This window comes from Amphiprion ocellaris, chromosome 22 (genome assembly GCF_022539595.1).
Source record: "Amphiprion ocellaris isolate individual 3 ecotype Okinawa chromosome 22, ASM2253959v1, whole genome shotgun sequence".
NCBI lineage: Eukaryota > Metazoa > Chordata > Actinopteri > Pomacentridae > Amphiprion > Amphiprion ocellaris.
The window spans coordinates 28,727,702-28,749,122 of NC_072787.1; the positions used below are offsets into that span (position 1 = coordinate 28,727,702).

Genomic DNA, 21,421 nt, shown 5'->3' on the forward strand with positions numbered 1-21,421 from the left:
TGTTGTGTATCTCTGGAGGAAGTTGCCAGATGTGACAGCTAACATGTCGGCATTTCTGTTGACAGTAAATTAATTTGCTTCTCTCTCCACCAGGAGACAAAGATCGACTGTGTTCGAGTCGCCACCAAAGGTAGGAAGTCTTTTATTTTGAAAGGTTCAGAGTCGGTTTAATTTTGACAGGATATGAGGACTGTTTTAGTTTTAGATAGCTCTGGAATATATCACAAAAATGATTCTAAACTGCATTACCTCACAGTAATCAGATTACTTCTAAGTAGAGGGTTAGGGTCAGCAGAACCTTCTCAGTTCTGGACCTATGGAGACGAGACAAAGATGGAGTCACAGTACCACTAATCAGGAGGTTTAGAAGGAGTCATACTACCACTAATCAGGAGGTCTAGAAGGAGTCATAGTACCACTAATCAAGAGGTCTAGAAGGAGTCATAGTTCCACTAATCAGGAGGTATAGAAGGAGTCATAGTACCAGTAATCAGGAGGTCTAGAAGGAGTCATAGTGACACTAATCAGGAGATAAAGGAGTCATAGTACCACTAATCAGGAGGTCTAGAAGGAGTCATAGTTACACTAATCAGAAGGTCTAGAAGGAGTCATAGTGACACTAATCAGGAGGTCTAGAATGAGTCATAGTGACACTAATCTGGAGATATAGGAGTCGTAGTACCACTAATCAGGAGGTCTAGAAGGAGTCATACTACCACTAATCAAGAGGTCTAGAAGGAGTCATAGTTCCACTAATCAGTAGGTATAGAAGGAGTCATAGTGACACTAATCAGGAGGTCTAGAAGGAGTCATAGTGACACTAATCGTGGAGATATAGGAGTCATAGTACCACTAATCAGGAGGTCTAGAAGGGGTCATAGTGACACTAATCGTGGAGATATAGGAGTCATAGTACCACTAATCAGGAGGTCTAGAAGGAACCAAAGAACCTCAGGAAACATGGACTCACTTTAGTTCCACTGAGTTCCTGCTGTGGAGTCTGAATTGAATCCATGAAATCTGAGCTGTAGTTAGTAATCTGATGCCAGAGACCGAAGTAATCTGATTACTGAGAGGATACAGTGGATGTTTAAGTCACAGATGGCTGTTGGACCACTAAGTTAATGGTTAGCATTCTGGTCCTATCTACAGGTATAATGACTCACAGATGTCCTTCCATCTGTCCTCCAATCACAGCTGAGGATGACTTGACATCCTCTCAGACACACACATTAAACACACACTGAGCTACACACACATTACACACACACTGATCTACACACACATTACACACACTGAGCTACACACACATTACACACACACACTCAGCTACACACACAGTACACACACTGAGCTACACACATTACACACCCACTCAGCTACACACACATTACGCACACACTGAGCTACACACACATTACACACACTGAGCTACACACACATTAAACACACACTCAGCTACACACACATTACACACACACTCAGCTGTGTGCTATGCAAACAACAGGCTAAAGCAACGCTAATGACTGCGACTGTATGGGAGTCCAGAGAGCAGTTCAACACTGCAGCTAAACAAGCTAACAGCACTATTAGCTCCCTGGGTGAACACACACACACACGCACACACACACACACACACACACACACACACACACTCCCTCAGTAATTGGCTGCTGTGGCTGTAATCAGCGTTTATTGGAGAACAGTTTTGCTGCTAATGACACCAGATGCTGATTGGCTGTGTTGGTCCCCTGACATCTGTCAGTCATGCTGCAGCAGCCAACCATGGTCCCCACCATAATGAGACAAAAACAACCACAAAGAGACACAAAACAACCACAAAGAGACACAAGACAACCACAAAGAGACACACGACAACCACAAAGAGACAAAGACAACCACAAAGAGACACGACAACCACAACGAGACACAAAACAACCACAAATAGACACAAAACAACAACAAACAGACAAACGACAACCACAATGAGACAAAAACAATTACAAATAGAAACAAAACAACCACAAAGAGACACACGACAACCACAATGAGACAAAAACAACCACAAATAGACACAAAACAACCACAAAGAGACACACGACAACCACAATGAGACAAAAACAACCACAAAGAGACACAAGACAACCACAGTGAGACAAAAACAACCACAGAGAGACGCAGAACATCCACAAAGAGACACAAAACAATCACAAAGAGACACAAAAAAGCCACAAAGAAGCACAAGCCAACCACCAATGTGTTGTTGATGTTGTTGAATCTCAGACTGTAATACACACGTGTTGATGTGTTGACTATGACTAGTCAGCGTGACAATGTTGAGATCTGGAGTCTTAACTCCTGACGGTCCCACTGGGGTGGTAATTGTTAGATTAGTTGCCATAGAAACAGCTTGAATGGGGGGAGCTAACAGGTGATGAGGTGAACCCGCTGCTTCTAATGTCTTATGCTGATTGGCTGATTAACCAGGTTCTTTTCCAGGTGTGTTTCTGACTAAACCCTCTGAACGGCGCTCTGCACTCCTGTTGGTGGATCATAAGAGTTAACTACAGATCAATAAGAGTTAACTACAGATCAGTAAGAGTTAACTACAGATCAATACGATTAATAAGAGTTAACTACAGAGCAATAAGAGGTAACTACAGATTAATCAGTTAACTACTTATCAATGAGGTAACTACAGATCAATAAGAGTTAACTACAGATGAATCAGAGTTAACTACAGAGCAATAAGCGTTAACTGCAGATTAATGTAACTACAGATCAATTACAGTTAACTACAGATAATTATATTTTTAATAAGCATTTAAAAACAGATTTAAATTATTGAACCAGCTAGAGTCCTCTGTGTCTGATGAAGGATCACCTGTTGGAGGAACTCCATCAGCTTGTTGGCTGTTTGAACACATTTCACTTTTGAAAACAACAGAATTGAGCTTTACAGAATATGAAGCTGATACATTATTGTGTTCACTCATCAGAATAAAGTTTAATTCAAGCCAGAGTTTAGTTTTTATCCTGCATTTAACCCTGGTGTCGTCCTGCGGGTCAAATTGATCCAGTTTAAAGTTTGAAAATGTGGAAAAAAAAATATTTTGACCGTGAAACTTTTGATGTCCACATTTTCAACATTTTTGGGAAATCTTTGAACATTTTTTGGTAGAAAAAAAGAAATGTTAAAATTGTTTCTTAGGAACATTCACATGAAAATCAACCAAAATCTAGCGAAATTCACTGGCTTTTGGTACATTTTTTTGTGAATGTTCTTAAAGAAAATAGAAGTTTTACTGATATATATGGAACCACTTTAGATATTTTTAGGATTTTTTTGGAAGATTTTTACTCATTTCTTGAAAAATATTTACAAGAATTTTCTTGCCAAATTTGGGGGATTTTTAAAAATAAAACTTTTAAGGAATTATTGGAATTTTCTTCCTGAAGGTTTTGCAAATTTTCAGAAATTTGGGGAATTTTTTTGCTGAATTTTTGGATTTTTTTTCAGACAAGGAAACAATATTTTTTGTTGCCTGTAAATGAGGACAACAGGAGGGTTAATGAGCCCAAGAACCAGGAGAGCAGAGACGCTGCAGTACTAATGTTTCTGCTTCAGTCAAACCACTGCTACAGCCTGTCTCTCTGTCTCTGTCTCCGTCTGTCTCTTTGTCTCTCTGCATGCCTTCCTGAATGAACAGCTGCTATAATCGTCACCCAGCTCACTACGCCATACATTCGCATAGCTCCAGCAGCTGGAGACAAGCAGCTAACAGGTACAAACACACAACACACACACAGACACACACAGACAGACAACAGACACACACAGACACACAACAGACACACACAGACAGACACACACAGACTTGTGGTTCCACCGGTTCTGAAGAGTCTCCAGGAACCTGGACACATCCGTGTGCAGAGCTTCATGGATGTTCTTGTTTTTCAGCTGCTCTCTGTAGGTTCACAGACGAGATGTCATCACTCTGAACCTGAACACGCGTGTTTCATGTGTGCATATATGACTGTGCTCTAACTCTGGGAAGAAGTCTGGACTGAAGTGTTGTTAAAACTGGTCCAGAACCAGGTCAGAAACTGGTCCAGAACCTGGTCAGAAACTGGTCCAAAACCAGATCAGAAACCGGTCCAGAACCTGGTCAAAAACTGGTCCAGAACCAGGTCAGAAACCGATCCAAACCAGGTCAGAAACCAGTTCAGAACCAGGTCAGAAACCGATCCAAACCAGGTCAGAAACCAATCCAGGACCAGGTCAGAAACTGGTCCAGAACCAGGTCAGAAACCGGTCCAAAACCAGACAGAGACCAGGCCAGCACCAGATTAGAACATCTGCCCTGATGTTTCATGGTTTATTTGCTGCAGATCAAACCTCAGACCTCCAGGAATCAGAACATTTAAACTCCAATACATCCATCAGGGAACAGATGGGACTCAGAAAATTACATTTAAATATTTACCAGCACACACACACACACGCACATGCACACACACGCACACACCTAAACACACACACACACACACACACACACACACACACACACACACACACACACACACACACACACACACACACACAGTCAGACTGAAGCCTGGAAGCTCTAAACAGCTTCACTTTCACATAAAAACAGCTTCTAAGGCTGCTGTGACACACAGACAATAACACAACAAACACACATTCATGCATGCACTGACATACACACACACACACACACACACACACACACACACACACACAAATAAATGGTGTCTTCAAAGCAGTGTTTTTGTAGCCTTTATAGCCTTTAAACTGAAAGCAGCAGCTCGCTGCCTCCGAGGGGGAAGCTCTGTGTGTGTGTGTGTGTGTGTGTGTGTGTGTGTGTGTGTGTGTGTGTGTGTGTGTGTGTGTGTGTGTGTGTGTGTGTGTGTGTGTGTGTGTGTGTGTGAGGGAGATGAAACAGATTCAGCGGTTGAGTCAGTCTGACCTTGAAGAGATGAAATGAAAACTGAGAAAATAAAGAAAAAAGACTGAGAACATCTGAACTGGTCATACTGGTTCTTACTGGTTTAGTCTTGTTTCCATACTGGTTCTGTTCTGGTTCTGTCCTGGTTCTGTTGCAGTTCCCTACAAATTGAACTGTTATTGGCACTACATAAATAAACACAGGGCCCCACAGGGCAGTGTGTCTACCTCAGGGCAGTAGGTCCCCTTAATGCAGACTGTCCCCACAGGGCAATATGTTCCCGCTGGGCAGTATGTCCCTACAGGGCAATATGTTCCCACAATGCAGTATATCCCCACAGGGCAATATGTCCCCATATGGCAGTGTGTCCCCGTAGGGCAATATGTCCTCACAATGCAGTATGTCTCCACAGGGCAATATGTCCCCATAGGGCAGTGTGTCCCCACAATGCAGTATGTCCCCACAGGGCAGTATGTCCCCACATGGCAGTGTGTCCCCACGCGACAGTAGGTCCACACAGTGCAGTGTGTTCCCACAGGGCAGTGTGTCCCCAGAGGGCAGTGTGTCCCCAGAGTGCAGTGTGTTCCCACAGCCCAGTAGGTCCCCACAGGTCATTGCGTCCCCACAGGGTAGTAGGTCCCCACAGGGCAGTGTGTCCCCACAGTACAGTGTGTCCCCACAGTGCAGTATGTCCCCACAGTGCAGTACGTACCCACAATGCAGACTGTCCCCACAGTGCAGCATGTCCCCACAGGGCAATATGTCCCCACAGGGCAGTGTGTCCCCACAGGGCAATATGTTCCCACAGGGCAATATGTTCCCACAGGGCAGTATGTCCCCATAGGGCAGTGTGTCCACCACATGGTAGTAGGTCCCCACAATGCAGACTGTCCCCACAGGGCAATATGTTCCCACAGTGCAGTGTTTAACGACAGGGCAATATGTCCCCATAGGGCAGTGTGTCCCCACAATGCAGTATTTCCCCACAGGGCAGTGTGTCCCCACAGGACAGTGTGTCCTCACAGGGCATTGTGTCCCCACAGGGAAGTAGGTCCCCACAGAGCAGTGTGTCCCAACAGTGCAGTGTGTCCCCACAGTGCAGTGTGTCCCCACTTGGGCAGGTAGACGTGTCCTGTCGACACACTGACTGATGGCTGCTGTCAGGTACTGATGTCGCTCTGAAATGACACATTACAGCTCGACGGAGACGAGTTCACCAGAACGTTTCTCATCTATGAGTCACCTGAAGGGTATTACACCTGGACACACACAGCGTTGAAACATCACATTATGCAGTCAGAGGAAGTTCCCCTGAAACAGAACCGCTGTGACTCAGAACCTTCTGGGCCACAAAAAACCACAGGAACATTTCACTGACCTCAGTGGAGCTTGGAGGATTTTCTAAACCTGCTTTCACTCAGTGAGAAGACCAAACTAATATAATCTGCTAAAAGTAAAATCAAAACAGACTTATTGTTTATAACTCAGTGGACGTTATTAATGGCTGTTTATAGTATTTTAAATCCAGAACTATAAACTGTGTGGTTCTGGTGGAAGTCGGTGGTCATCAGTCCCCTTCAAAAGCATGTCTTGATAAAACATCTATTTTAATATCTCCACATAAAGCCACTCTCTACTTGTCTTACTATGTTTTTGTTCATGTATTTTTATCTAAGTTTAATGGACTACTTTAGAAAAATTGGATGGAAGCTGCAAAATCGAGCAAATAAGTTTTTACCTTGTCTGAAGTCGTCTCTTTAATCCAAAGTAAGGCCGGTTTACGTCGTATTGTTTTCATATTGTTACTTTTCTAATGTTTGCCTTATTTTCAATGGAGTTTCATGAAAGGTCTTGTGATTTTTTAAAGCAGCTAAAGGAGCAAAAACATAATTTTCCTCTTCTGTTTACACACTTATAAACATAGGAAGATGGATTTAAATGGTCAGTTAATGTACCTGTACCTAATGGACCAAACATAGCAGAGGATTGGTGTATTTTAGTAGTTATTTACAGGTTAAACAGTTAACTGATAGCTACTGGACTGGATTAACGGCTCAGCTGTGGTGACCATAAAACTACAGGAAGTATTAAAGGTAGTTAGCAGCAACTCATGGTGAAGGTTGGTGAGTTAATGGGAGTTAGTGGTAACAAGTATTATTAGATAAATATCCAGTTTATGAAGCATAGAGGTGAGAGTTAGGTTACCTACTCAGTTACCACCAGTTAAAGGTAGTTAATATCCAGTTACCACCAGTTAAAGATAGTTAATATCCCGTTACCACTAGTTAAAGGTAGTTAATATCCAGTTACCAACAGTTAAAGGTAGTTAATATCCAGTTACCACCAGTTAAAGGTAGTTAATACCCAGTTACCACCAGTTGAAGGTAGTTGACACTGGTCACTGGTTTCAGGAGCAGTCACCAGGAAACCAGAACCGGAGCAGGAGAAGCAGTCGGATCACACAGTGAAGATCGCTGGGTCCATCGCTGGAGTCCTGCTCTTCATCATCATCTTCCTTGGAGTCATCCTGCTGATGAAGAAACGGTACGACACACACACACACACACACACACAGAGTAACAGACTGGGTAACTCAGACTGATTTATTGAACATGATTTAATTAGAAACTGAAAACTGGTTTCTTGTTTCTGTTGAGGCCAAACTATTTTGTAGACTGAGGTGAAAACAAGCTCCTTCAGAACATCTTTATTCTGTTGGGTTCTGCTCATGTGGAAGTTCTGCTGCTTCAGTTAAACTTGAAGGATTTTCAGTTCGACAGGATCTGTTTACCTCTGATCATTTTAACGTATATGAATCAATCATTTCACTAGAAACTGATCTGACTGCTGTTCCAGTGATCATGCAGAGTTATTGATCAGCATTTCATCAATCAATAATCTCTAGATATTGATCATTCTGCTAACATCACCGTGGACAGGAACTAGTACTGACCATTTAGCTACAGGGTTTCTAACTGTTACTGATCATGAAATGATCTCTATTTCACCACTGAGGAACCTCTGTGTTTAGGGGATGGTTCTTCATTATTGGTTCTTCAGAGGTTCTTCATGTTGACTGGAGGTCTTTGGTTTGCTGGCAGGCAACAACATCAAGGCAGAGCTGCAGCTAAACAGGATTATTTCAGCATAGAACATCAGAACACACAAGAGAAATACTCTTCACAGTTTCACAAATCCCAAACTGGCATCTTGAAACACGTTCTTCTTTCTGACCAACAGTCCAAAACACCGAATAATGAACGTGTTCTAATGGAACAAGATTTGTTATCAGAATAGAACCACAGAGTTGTTTAAAATGACTCGACATCAAGAGATCAGATGTCTAAATCAATCACCTATAAACCACTTAATCACCTGGACAGGTAACAGTCTATCACAGGTTCACCTGGACAGGTAATGGTCTATCACAGGTTTACATGGACAGGTAACAGTCTATCACAGGTTCACCTGGACAGGTAACGGTCTATCACAGGTTCACCTGGACAGGTAACGGTCTATCACAGCTTCACCTGGACATGTAGCAGTCTATCACAGCTTCATCTGGACAGGTAGCAGTCTATCACGGCTTCACCTGGACAGGTAGCAGTCTGTCACAGATTCACCTGGACAGGTAGCAGTCTATCACAGATTCACCTGGACAGGTAGCAGTCTATCACAGGGCTACCTATGCAGACAGTTTAGAATCACTAGTTAACCTCAGCATGTTGCTGGACTGTGGGATGAAGCTGGAGAACCCAGTGAGAACCCAGCAGGGAAAACATGGAGACTCCATACAGAAAGACCAGAACCAACCGGGATGCAAACCGGGGATCTTCTAGCTGTGAGGCGACAGTCCTAACCACTGATCCACTGTGCAGCCCCCAAATACCCAAATGGTTTTTAAAAAATTATCCTCAGAAAGAACTATTTGAAAAATTGCTCATTAAAGAACTTAAGAAAAAAAAGATTTTAGTGCTATTTCTGGTGTCTGAAGGAATAATTCTTTGATGGTCCTTTGAGGTTCCTCTGGAGGTTCTTTAAAGAACGGTCACTACAAAGTACTGCTTTTATTTCCAGTTAGAACCTTGGTTTATCTGAGTGTAAGTGAACGTGGTTGATATTTGGATGATGTTCATTTTGTCCTTAACTATCATAGGATGTTATTTTTTACACCGACAAATCAAAGTAAAGATGGTTTTACCTTAGCTGACATGTTTCAACTGCAACTGCAGTCTTCTTCAGAGCGTCATCCGACGTGTGCTGACATGTCCTTTTAATCACGTGGCCGGTCTGACAGATCTGTCAGAATCTGTCAGACCGGCCACGCCCCCCGCCGTCCGGTGGTCTCTGGAGGATGGAGTCCCAGGTATGCGAAAGGGTGTAGGGTGTGGGCCCCCCCCAGCGCGCGAGCTGCTCCATGAACCGGGACGAGGGGGCCTACACCCTCTAATTCATCTGCTCATTTAGGTCCAATCTGTGAACCAACTTGGTTCCATGTTCTGGTAAAAAATAGAGAAATGAACTGAAGGAAACTGCAGCATTGGGGTTCCTTCTATTAGAACATTTTTAATGTTTTTGGTTCTTGGTCAGACAGAAAAACACTTTTCAAGAATGCAGTTTGGGATTTGTGGAACAATGATAAACATTTCTCCATTTTCTGATGTTTTATCAAATAAACGAACCTTCTGAAGAACCACTGAAGAACCGTTATTTTTCTGTCAGAAAACCACAAAAGTTCAGAAATGAGTTCCTGCAGCTGTAAAAGGATGTTCTCATGAGTGTCGTACTTCACATAGAAAGGAGACGGTGAATGAAAGTGTGTAATGATGCAGAGCTCTTTTTATTGTAAATCACGTTTGTGTGGAGCTGGACGGAGTCACATCAAAGCCTGGATGGTGTCCACTCACTGGCAGCGACAAGGAGGATGATGAGGATGAATAATGGAGCAGATTGCAACAGTAATCACCATTAAACTGTATCTGGGCCCACTTTATTCTCCAACATCAAACACAACCCCGCTGGGACACACACGCTAACATATACACAATTTATCCTGCACACACACTTAAACACAGAGAGAACGGGTCTGTGTTTGGAGAACGTTGGAGATGAGAGAGAAATTTAGATGAAAGAGCGTTTTATTCTTCTTTTTCAGAGTTGCCTCGAGCTGAATGGCTTCAGGCAACAGAGACACTTTTTCTCCACACACACATTTCATAAAGTGGAGTGTGTGTCAGTACAGTTCGACTCATCTGTCGGGTCGACGGAGCTCTTATCTCTCACAGATATTAGAGACAGAACGAGGAAGGCGGCTGCTGGGGAACTAATGAGGTTTTTAATGTTGACGGTGTGTTTGATTTCCACTCTGTGACCAAACAGAGGTCAAACTCATTACAGGGGGAAGCCGGGTGGAGAGAGTGTAACAGGAAGCAGTGTGTAGGACACGTTTCTATCATCCTGAACCCGTTTACAGCCGTGTTCAGGTATCAGTCATGTTCACCGCTAATCACTGACTTTATGTATGGAATAATCCTGTCGGCTCACATCTGATTTAGGACTTTCAGAGTCTCCCACAAATAGAACAAAGAAGAAGGTTCCACAGCAGCGTTTCAGATTTACTGTTGTTACTGGAACGTTTATTCCACAGCTACATTGATTTAGTGAATTTTAAAGCTTTTCTGCAGCCTTTTCTGATCATACAGCAGCAGGTTATTGACTTAACTCATCTGCTCCGGTGGTTTACAGACATTTACCTGATGTTCACTAAAACTTAGAACATCTATATCCAGGTTACTGATTTTTAGAACATTTATATCCAGGTTACTGATTTTTAGAACATTTATATCCAGGTTATTGACTCTAGAACATTTATATCCAGGCTATTGACTCTTTGGAACGTTTCTATCCAGGTTATTGACTTTTTAGAACATTTATATCCAGGATTTTTGACTCTTTAGAACATTTATATCTAGGTTATTGACTCTTTAGAGCAATTATATCCAGTTTATTGATTGTTTAGAATGTTTATATCCAGGTTACTGATTCTTTAGAACGTTTATATCCAGGTTGTTGACTCTTTAGAACATTTATATCCAGGTTGTTGACTCAGTGTTACATGCTCTTCATTATTATTTAGTGGTGAATATTATATTTTGTGAATATGTTAATGTTTGTTTATGTAATGGAGCCACTACACTGTACCTTTTCACACATTCACCTTGTTAACCAACCAGATGTGTTCCCGCTCCTTTACACTGTAACTGACACCTTGTGCCAGCCAATCACTGCTCTCCACTCCTTCACCTCTACACACAAAAATTTACCTCATCTGTTCTGTTCATTTTTCTCCAAGACATTAATCTGTTGTTTTTCCTTTTTCTGTTTTTCTGTTTTCTTTCCCTCCATTTCATCCCTCCCTCTGCTCCGCCCCTCACCACTCAGACGAAGAAATTATCACTCCTACACTTATTATCTGTAAGTAACCTGTTCACCCCTCACCTCTGGCTTCACCCTAACATCTGACTGTAACACCTGAAAGCCTGAAAGCTGAGTGTGTGCTGCCTGTAACCCTGATTACCTTAAACCTGACCTGAACCTGACCCTGACCCTAAACCTGACCCTAATCCTAAACCTGACCTAAACCTGACTCTAAACCTGACCCCAACCCTAAACCTGACCCCAACCCTAAACCTGACCTTAAACCTAAACCTGACACTAAACCTGACCCTGATCCTGAACCTGACCTAAGCCTCACCCTGACCCTCTCTGGTCCCCTCTGACCTTTGACCCCAGGTGCTAGCATGTCTTGTTCTTACCTTTGACACCCTGCAGATGATTTAAATGTCTCACCTGACATTCTTCACACCTGAACTCATGGATCACTGCCCCTCTACTTCCCCTCCACATCCCTCTACTTCTCCCGGATGATTCCTGCCTCAACTTCAACTATGACCTCCAACCCCTTTAACTAAACATCTGGCCAGTGATGTCATCATCAACCATACCTGCCCTGACCCACCTGAACCTGACCTTTAGAGTTCTTTGGTTTGTCACGGAACATTACTTTGTTCTGGATGAATTATATGGTACATAAATAATCAGAAAATAGAAAACAGTTCATCACAGTTCCCAAACTGAGAACATGTTGTTCTCCCAGACCATCAGTCCAGAACGTAAAATACTGAATGTGCTCTGATGGGAACAACCCAAGTACTCAACGAAGAACCAGATGGATCCACAGATATGTCCTCAGTGACTCATAAAGAACTACATGGAAAATGGTTCCATAAAGAACCTACTTTCCTGAAGTTGTTCAGAGTGTTTATGGAGCCTGGAGGAACTGTTTGTTGATGCTTATTTGAGGCACTTTTGTTTCTATAAAGAACAGTTTGAAGGAATGGTTCTTTAAAAAACCTCTTGTTAAATGGTTCTTTGTGTGTTTAAACATGGCTCCTTTATGGTATCACTGTGAAGAAACAGTTTTCATTCAAGATGTTACCTTTTAAACACTCTTCATAGAACATCTGAACCTGGAACGTTTCTGTCACACCTGCAGTCACCAGAACAGGAAATGACCAAGTGTCCATCCAGCTGATCTGATCTCCTCTATGACCTCTGAACTCTGGACCATGACCAACAGACCCAGACCTCCATCACACCTTCAACCACAGCTTTACCCCAACATCTCACTTCTGACCTGATTTTTGAACCTGAACACATCAAACACCCTAAAAGTCAGCCTGAACCTCTCCCTGATCTGTTCTGAGTGCATGTCAGCATGTTCCAATTCATCTTCCAGGCCTTGAAGCCCAGTCTAGTCTCTGCCCTGCTTGTGTTCATCTTCTCTGGTTGTAACGGACTGCAGACATGTTGGTAAGGATGTTTGTTGGTTGCTATAGACACTGAAGACAGTGATCTTACTGAACAAAGTGCAGCTGATGGAACATCTGAAGAGCTAAACGCAGAGTGAACATCTGACTCGACTCAAATGTGACTCCAGCAGCGTTTTCATGATGGTCATGATGTAGCATGTAGTTTCATGTATGAAATATTTCAGAATAGATGTGATGTAGGAGTCAACAACTGGAACACAACAATACTGAACACAACAAACTGTACTGTACATCTTTCACAATCTAAAATAGTTCGTCATAAATTTTTAAAAGGTTCTTTTCATTGAACTGTCAACTGGTAGAGCAGGTTTTACAGGTTGTACCACAACAACAGAAGTACTGGTGGATTTCCTTTTCTAAGTAACTGGAGTTTCATAAATACTTCCCCAAATATAACTAAATTTTTTTTTTCCATATGGATATTTGTTTCCATTTCAGACCCTCTGTGTGGACGGAGACCCAGAGTGAACATTAGCTGCTGTTAATTCATAAACAGTGAAAGTAAACTCTTCATTATTCTTAGCTTCTTTAACTTTGTACACAGTCCAGCTGGGACTTCTGTCTTGAAGTTTATTCTCAATAGAACACAAAACAGAGAATCTATTAACCAGTTTCCACAATAAGCAGGAGAATAAAGTAAAGTACATGAGATTATCATTAAATATGCCAGGACATGAAGTTTACCAGGAGAAAAGGTTAGTTCAGTGTTTTAATATCAGAAAATATCAGAGTTCAGTCCTGTCCTGTTCTTTTTGTTCATTTGTGTTCAAAGATGGAACTTTTCATGAAGGCTTCCTATTTATATCTACATCTCTTTTTCTATCTATCTATCTATCTATCTATCTATCTATCTATCTATCTATCTATCTATCTATCTATCTATCTATCTATCTATCTATCTATCTATTTATATCTTTATATATATATTTTTTTCTCTCTATCTATCTATATATACACACACGCACACACGCACACACACACACACATATATATATGCATAGTCCATAAAGGAGAACATCACCTGGAAAAAGTTCTGGAGTAGACCTACCAACAACTGTAGGTCTACTCTAGAACTTTCTACAGTTGTTGGTAGGTCTACTCTAGAACTTTCTACACTTGTCAGTAGGTCTACTCTAGAACTTTCTCCACTTGTCGGTAGGTCTACTCTAGAACTTTCTACAGTTGTTGGTGGTCTACTCTAGAACTTTCTCCACTTTTTGGTAGGCCTACTCTAGAACTTTGTCCAGCTGTCGGTAGCTCTGCTCTTGAACTTTCCACAGTTGTCGGTAGGTCTACTCTAGAACTTTCTCCACTTGTCGGTAGGTCTACTCTAGAACGTTCTCCAGCTGTTGGTAGGTCTACTCTAGAACTTTATCCAGTTGTTGGTAGCGCTGCTCTTGAACTTTCCACAGTTGTCGGTAGGTCTACTCTAGAACTTTCCACAGTTGTCGTAGGTCTACTCTAGAACTTTCTCCAGTTGTCGGTAGGTCTACTCTACAAATTTCTACACTTGTCGGTAGGTCTACTCTAGAACTTTCTCCAGTTGTCGGTAGGTCTACTCTAGAACTTTCTCCAGTTGTCAGTAGGTCTACTCTAGAACTTTCTCCACTTGTCGGTAGGTCTACTCTAGAACTTTCTACAGTTATTGGTGGTCTACTCTAGAACTTTCTCCACTTTTTGGTAGGCCTACTCTAGAACTTTGTCCAGTTGTCGGTAGCACTGCTCTTGAACTTTCCACAGTTGTCGGTAGGTCTACTCTAGAACGTTCTCCAGCTGTTGGTAGGTCTACTCTAGAACTTTATCCAGTTGTTGGTAGCGCTGCTCTTGAACTTTCCACAGTTGTCATTAGGTCTACTCTAGAACTTTCCACAGTTGTCGTAGGTCTACTCTAGAACTTTCTCCAGTTGTCGGTAGGTCTACTCTACAAATTTCTACACTTGTCGGTAGGTCTACTCTAGAACTTTCTACACTTGTCGGTAGGTCTACTCTAGAACTTTCTACACTTGTCGGTAGGTCTACTCTAGAACTTTCTCCAGCTGTTGGTAGGTCTACTCTAGAACTTCCTACACTTGTCGGTAGGTCTACTCTAGAACTTTCTACACTTGTTGGTGGTCTACTCTAGAACGTTCTCCAGATGTTGGTAGGTCTACTCTAGAACTTTATCCAATTGTTGGTAGCTCTGCTCTTGAACTTTCCACAGTTGTCTGTAGGTCTACTCTAGAACTTTCCACAGTTGTCGAAGGTCTACTCTAGAACTTTCTCCAGATGTCAGTAGGTCTACTCTAGAACTTTCTCCAGGGGATGTTCTCCTTTCCTGCTTCCTGTCTTTAAGTTTAGTCTCACTTAGAACATTCCAGGTCCTTGGAGTCCATAGAGGTGGGTCCAGATTTATTAAAAGAACTGTGATCATCAGTATTATGGGATGTATGACAGTGAAGAGTAAAACTACATCAGAAACTGCTGCAGTTTTACTGTTATACAGCCCATAATACTGATTCATACATCATACATCCCATAATACTGATGTTCACAGTTGGATATAAAATTAATTGGATAATTTTTTATTTTTTCAAATAATTTCTAACAGTTTCCAAGCGCTTCTGGACACTTTTTTGTGGCGTTGCTTTATTTTTGACCAACTTTCACACAGGTTTAGAATATTTTTGTGGTATTTTAGCGAATCTTTGAGTCATTTTCGACCACTTTAAGATGTTTTTGTTCAATTTCAGAGAGGTTTCAGGTGTTTTGGACAGTTTTTTAGTCATTATGGGAAGCTTTTGAGGAAATGTGGATAATTTGGAGGTATTTTGGTGAATTTTTGGCTCATTGTGGACAAACACAACAGAAGCTTGTTTTCTGGTAATTCACCAGAGAAAACTTTAAAAAGGTCATTGTGGGTGAACCTTAGTGTTGGTAGCTGGTTGGTAATCTTTTAATCTAATTTCACTAATGGCTTCCTTAGTGAGTTTTGATTGGCTGTCTGGCAGTTGGATGAAGGGGAGGTTCGTCTGTTCCAGCTTCAGTTTCAGCTGTTCGCTGATGTGATTCTCAGCCTCCAGCTTTAACACTGTTTCTGTTTCAAGCTGTGATGAGAAACCTTAGGAGTATAAATAGAGATCCTCGGCTTTTTGATCCAGAAAAACCTGCATTTTCCTCCAGGTTAGACTGAACGGAGTGGAAGCGACGCCTCCTCAGGTCGCTGTGATGCTGACGTGTATTTGCAGTGTTTGTGTGGCTTTTACCTGCTCAGCACGGATTAACGAGGAAACGCTGATCTGAGACCAGCAGCTTCATGATCCTCAGTTAAATGTTCCAAATAAGAACATTTTATCTATACATTCTAGTTCTTCTTGTTCTTCCTTCCTGGAAACGCAGCAGGTTTTTCTGCAGTTTATCTGACTGTTTTTAAACCATAGTTTTACTGTAAAAAAAATATTAAAACTAAAATATACACCAAAAACTGACAGAACACAAAACAGAACTGATGATTTTACTTTAAAAACTAAAAATACACCAGAAACTAAGACAGAGCACAAAACAGAACTAAGAAAAAAAATTTCAGAATCTTAGAAAGCAGGAAAAACAACAGTATGTTAAAAAAAACTATATGAAGATGATTAGTTCAACCAGTTACCCCAGTTTAACCAGTTTAACCATTAAACCAGTAAAACCAGTTAAACCAGTGAGACTCATCAGCTCCAGAACTCAGAACTTTCAGCAGCTACAGACCAGAATTATGAGGACCCGAGTCAGTGTATGGTCCAGAACGTGAATGGGTGTGTGTCTGTGTGTGTGTGTAGGTGTGTGTGTGTATCTCTCCTTGTAACGATCATTTGATCAGACAGGTTCTTTACAGCAGGCTAATTTTATTAACCCTGCTTCACTGCACATCTACACACACATGCGCACACACACACACACACACACACACACACACACACACACACACACCAGCAGTCATTACTAACGCATTGTCCTGTCGCTCATTAGATTAGCATAGATTTGCCTTGACACGCAGCTTGTTAAACGTTGTTCAACCAATCAACCTCCGACGCCTCACTGATGATGTCATGACACACAGCTACACACTGACACACAGGTAAAAGACACACACACAGAAAAAAACATTTAATATGTTTTATTCAGAAACAAACAGCAAAATACTTTGTGTGTTTTTGTGTTGGTTTTCAGTATCTGGGTTGAGTCTTGTGGTCTGTTTTGGACTGTTTGTGTGTCTTTATGTTGTGTTTTTTGTTTTTGTGTTGGTTTTTAGTGTATTAGTTGAGTCTTGTGGTCATTTTTGGACTGTTTGTGTGCAGTTTGTGTGTCTTTGTGTCATGCTCTTTGTCTTTGTGTTGTTTTAAGTGTATTAGTTGAGTCTTGTGGTTGTTTTTGGACTATTTGTGTGCCTTTGTGTTGTGTTTTTTGTCTTTGTGTTGGTTTTTAGTGTATTAGTTGAGTCTTGTGGTTGTTTTTGGACTGTTTGTGTGTCTTTGTGCCTGGACTTGTTGCTGTGGCATCTTGCGTTGTGGTTTAAGGACTGGCTGGGTGTATTTTCCGTGGGTAAATAAAGAGTTTGTGTGTTCAGGTCTGAATCAGAAGAAGAAACGCTGCAGGTTTTCATTGTGCAACTGAAGACATGAGGGGGAGGAGGGCAGCACCTCACCTCAGGGCGCTTTCACCATCCTCCGTCTTCACCCCGACGCTCTAAAAGCCGCTTTCTGCTCTTATTTATATATTTCAGCAGCTCTCAGGTCAGGGTTAAATTTTACACCGAGTGTGTGCGTGAGCAATCGGACAAATGGATTTTCTTTATTCAGACGCTCAGAATAGAAAGAGAAGAAATACATATGGAGGGAGTGAGGAGATGCAGCTGATGGACAGGAGAGTGTTTGTGGTTTTTCCTCTGCAGTGGTTACACAACCCTTAGAGAACAAACCTCCAGAAATCTGTCTGCTTTTAGTCTGAACATCTGTTGATTTATTTTACTAAGTATGAACTAAAAGCAGCTGAAACAGGAACATAGTCTCTGTACGGTGAATACAGACTTTATTTATCATCTCTGAAAGAACCAGACTCCCAAAAATCAAACATTTCCTCCAGAAAAATCAGGACGAATGAAAAAGAAATATGATGGATTCGATCTTCTGTGTGCTTCTATGTTCTCCTGTAGTTTATTCTCTTATATAAAGGTTCTCCTGTAGTTTATTCTCCTATATAAAGGTTCTCCTGTAGTTTATTCTCCTATATAAAGGTTCTCCTGTAGTTTGTTCCTCTATATAAAGGTTCTCCTGTAGTTTGTTCTCCTTTATAAAGGTTCTTCGTTACTTTATTCTCCTATATAAAGGTTCTCCTGTACTTTATTCTCCTATATAATCAATCTTTATTGGTCATTGCACATTTTCATATACAACGAAATTTCATTTGAGCTGCCCTGCCAATGACAGCTCTGGCTGCTGCACAGTGCTGCACGCACCTTTCTTGAAGAAAAAAAGAAAAAGGACACGTTGGGATCTGGGTAGGGATAGCAGAGGGTAAAAGAAAAAAAAAGGCTCGTACCAAATGAAACCTTCAATGTCGGGAAATTCAATTTGAGAAGGAACCTAAAAAAACAAACCCGCAAACAGGCAAAGCATGACGTTAGACAAGGATAGTTGGGATAAGGATGTGGGGTGGTGGAGGGGGGAGCACCACACAGTTAGCCGGTTCCTGTGCAGGTGCACGGATTCCTGGCTCCTGTGTATAGTGAGGAAAGCTTGTGAAGGCAGGGGGGATGGTGGATATGGGAATGTGTGTGCGAATGTTTAGCTCAGTCCTCAGTTCATGAGTCCGATGTGTGTGTATGTGTGTAGCCCATCTTCTTCCGTCTCAGACCTCCGGTGTCTCAGTTCACGAGGGTGGGAGCGCGATAACACAGCAAGGTTGCTATGGAGACGTCCTCGGTTGGCCCGGTCCAAAAGTCAACAGGTGTCCTTGGGAAAGTGGGGGGGGTGTAGGAGAGCTATCTCTTGACCATGAAACTTCCAGAGGAGTTTGTTATTGTTCCAGGGGCGCCAGAATGTAATCAGTTTCCTTCTGTTTGGGCGGGAGAGAAGTAATTTCACCTTCCCCCTACTGCTCTCAACAATTTTAGACCTCAGCTGTAGCGATTCTCACCCTGATGGCTTCCAATCTGCGACTCAAATCAACAGTCACACCAAGCAAATTGTTCATCTTACGATTAAGTTCGTCATACCGAGAATCAGCAGCCGTGATCCGTTCGTTTGCATAGACCAGCAGAGTTTGGACGTCGTTTCTGTCTGCGGTCTTCCTGATTTTCCAGAAGCTCAGGCCAGTGAACAAGCCAATTATCAGCAGGCCTGTCATCATAAATCCGAATATATAAACATCTTCCACGTCCTCCACGGATAGGGGTGCCAGGCACATGATCCCCTTCCACTTCCCCCAGGCGTCGATCATGTAACCAGAGGCGAAACTCCCATCCGGGCAGGTAGGCTCCCCTAGGCCTGTGCGACAATCTTGTCAATTGCGTTGAGAGACCAGTTAATCAATTCCATGATCGGTGTTTCGAAGGTCCAGTGCCAAGCGATCGCTCCAGTCAGACAGACGAGACGAAGACGAAGAAATGCAGCAAGCAGGGAGACATGAGGGTAGGGAGGAACAGAGATAGCGGAGCAAGGAAAAGTGCGACCGCCTCCTACGAGAGCTGAGAGCAATTTTTTATAAAGGTTATATATATAAAGGTTCTCCTGTAGTTTATTCTCCTTTATAAAGGTTCTCCTGTAGTTTATTCTCCTTTATAAAGGTTCTCCTGTAGTTTATTCTCCTATATAAAGGTTCTCCTGTAGTTTATTCTCCTATATAAATGTTCTCCTGTAGTTTGTTCTCCTATATAAAGGTTCTCCTGTAGTTTGTTCTCCTATATAAAGGTTCCCTTGTAGTTTGTTCTCCTATATAAAGGTTCTCCTGTAGTTTATTCTCCTATATAAAGATTCTCCTGTAGTTTATTCTCCTATATAAAGGTTCCCCGGTAGTTTATTCACCTATATAAAGGTTCCCCTGTAGTTTGTTCTCCTACATAAAGGTCCTCCTGTAGTTTATTCTCCTATATAAAGGTTCTCCTGTCGTATATTCTCCTATATACAGGTTTTCCTGTAGTTTGCTCTCCTACATAAAGGTTCTCCTGTAGTTTGTTCTCTTATATAAAGGTTCTGCTGTAGTTTCTCAGCAGAGATGCACTGAGACAACGTGAGTGATTTTAACGACTAATAAATTCAAAAAGCAGAACTTATTCAGAAGTTTACGAGCTCAGTTCCTGCAGAATGTTCTCACACTCTCATCTCCTGTTTAGTTACGGCTCATTTACTCAGCTCCAGCAATCATACCGCCTTAAGAGCCAGCTGCATTATCTAACCAGACAGATGCTGAGCCACCATACCACCTTAAAACGCAAATGCCACCTTTGCCTCTCAATCATTCCACCTTAACAGACAAAGATGAGGTAATAGAGAAGTACTGTCTTTGAAAAATACCACCTTAACTGCCTGAAAACATACTGCAACCTGCTAATATCACCTTAACAGTTGGCTGTGTTGTGGTTGTGATTGTGTTGTGGTTGCGTTGTGGTTGCGTTGTGGTTGCATTGTTGTGGTTGTGGTTGCGTTGTGGTTGTGTTGTTGTTGTGGCTGTGTTGTGGTTGTGTTGTGGTTGCATGTGGTTGGTAACTGAACAGTGCGACTGTCTTTGTCTCTGCAGGAAACTGGCCAAGAAGAGGAAGGAAACTCTGAGCTCCAGACAGGAAATGACTCTGATGGTCAACAACTCCCAACACACCACCATGGTGGACACACACACCGTGAACGGACGCAGTGAGTACACAACAACACAACAGCAGTGTGATGGGTTTCATAAAAGGCAGAAATGAAAGAAAAAGGTGAACAAAGAGAAGGCATATAGAGAACCTGAAACTAGAATGGTTCTGAGGTCACTGCTGTGGTGTTGCATCTTTTTTTTCACTTTAGTTTTTTATTTCCTTTTCACACATATACATGAACAAAACAAACAAGTATGGGATCAGCTCATCACCAATGGGGGGCAGTTACAGTCGACATTACAGTATTCCATTATAAAACAAAAATGTCATTCAAATGCTGGTGTCCTTGCCTGCAAACCTATTCCATTTACTCCATTTTCGATCAAAATCATCTTTTTTAATTCTTAGACAATATGTCATTTTTTCCATCACATATATTTCCTGTACTTTATCTAACCATTGTTGATGTCTAGGTGGGTCTGAAGCACGCCAGTTTCTTGTTATGGCCTTCCTGCCAGCCGTGAGAAGAATTTTAACCAGATAGTTATCTTCCTTCAGTACAACTTTACCTATAGGTGTTGCATCTTTTTATGGTTATATTGAGTCACATTTTGAGTATTTTATATATTTTTGTGGTTATATTGAGTCACATTTTGAGTATTTTATTTATTTTTGTGGCTCTTTTACGTCACATTCTGGTGGTCTGACACCGTTTTGTGGTTGTTTGCTTTTAATGTTGGTTCCTT

General features: G+C 41.9%; 1 protein-coding gene across 11 annotated transcripts in view; it reads left to right on the forward strand.

The window, feature by feature from the left end:
- Positions 1-21,421, forward strand: part of LOC111570975 (receptor-type tyrosine-protein phosphatase mu-like) — a 138,383-nt gene that overhangs the window by 82,348 nt on the left and 34,614 nt on the right. For 5 of the 11 annotated variants that reach the window (XM_055007155.1, XM_055007156.1, XM_055007159.1 and 2 more), the window contains 5 exons: positions 94-130; positions 3,711-3,785; positions 7,382-7,514; positions 11,412-11,444; positions 20,618-20,730. In XM_055007155.1, the coding sequence (XP_054863130.1) occupies positions 94-130; positions 3,711-3,785; positions 7,382-7,514; positions 11,412-11,444; positions 20,618-20,730 (391 nt within the window). The remainder of the gene's footprint in view (positions 1-93; positions 131-3,710; positions 3,786-7,381; positions 7,515-11,411; positions 11,445-20,617; positions 20,731-21,421) is intronic. The other 6 variants (XM_055007158.1, XM_055007160.1, XM_055007161.1 and 3 more) reach the window with 3 other exon arrangements.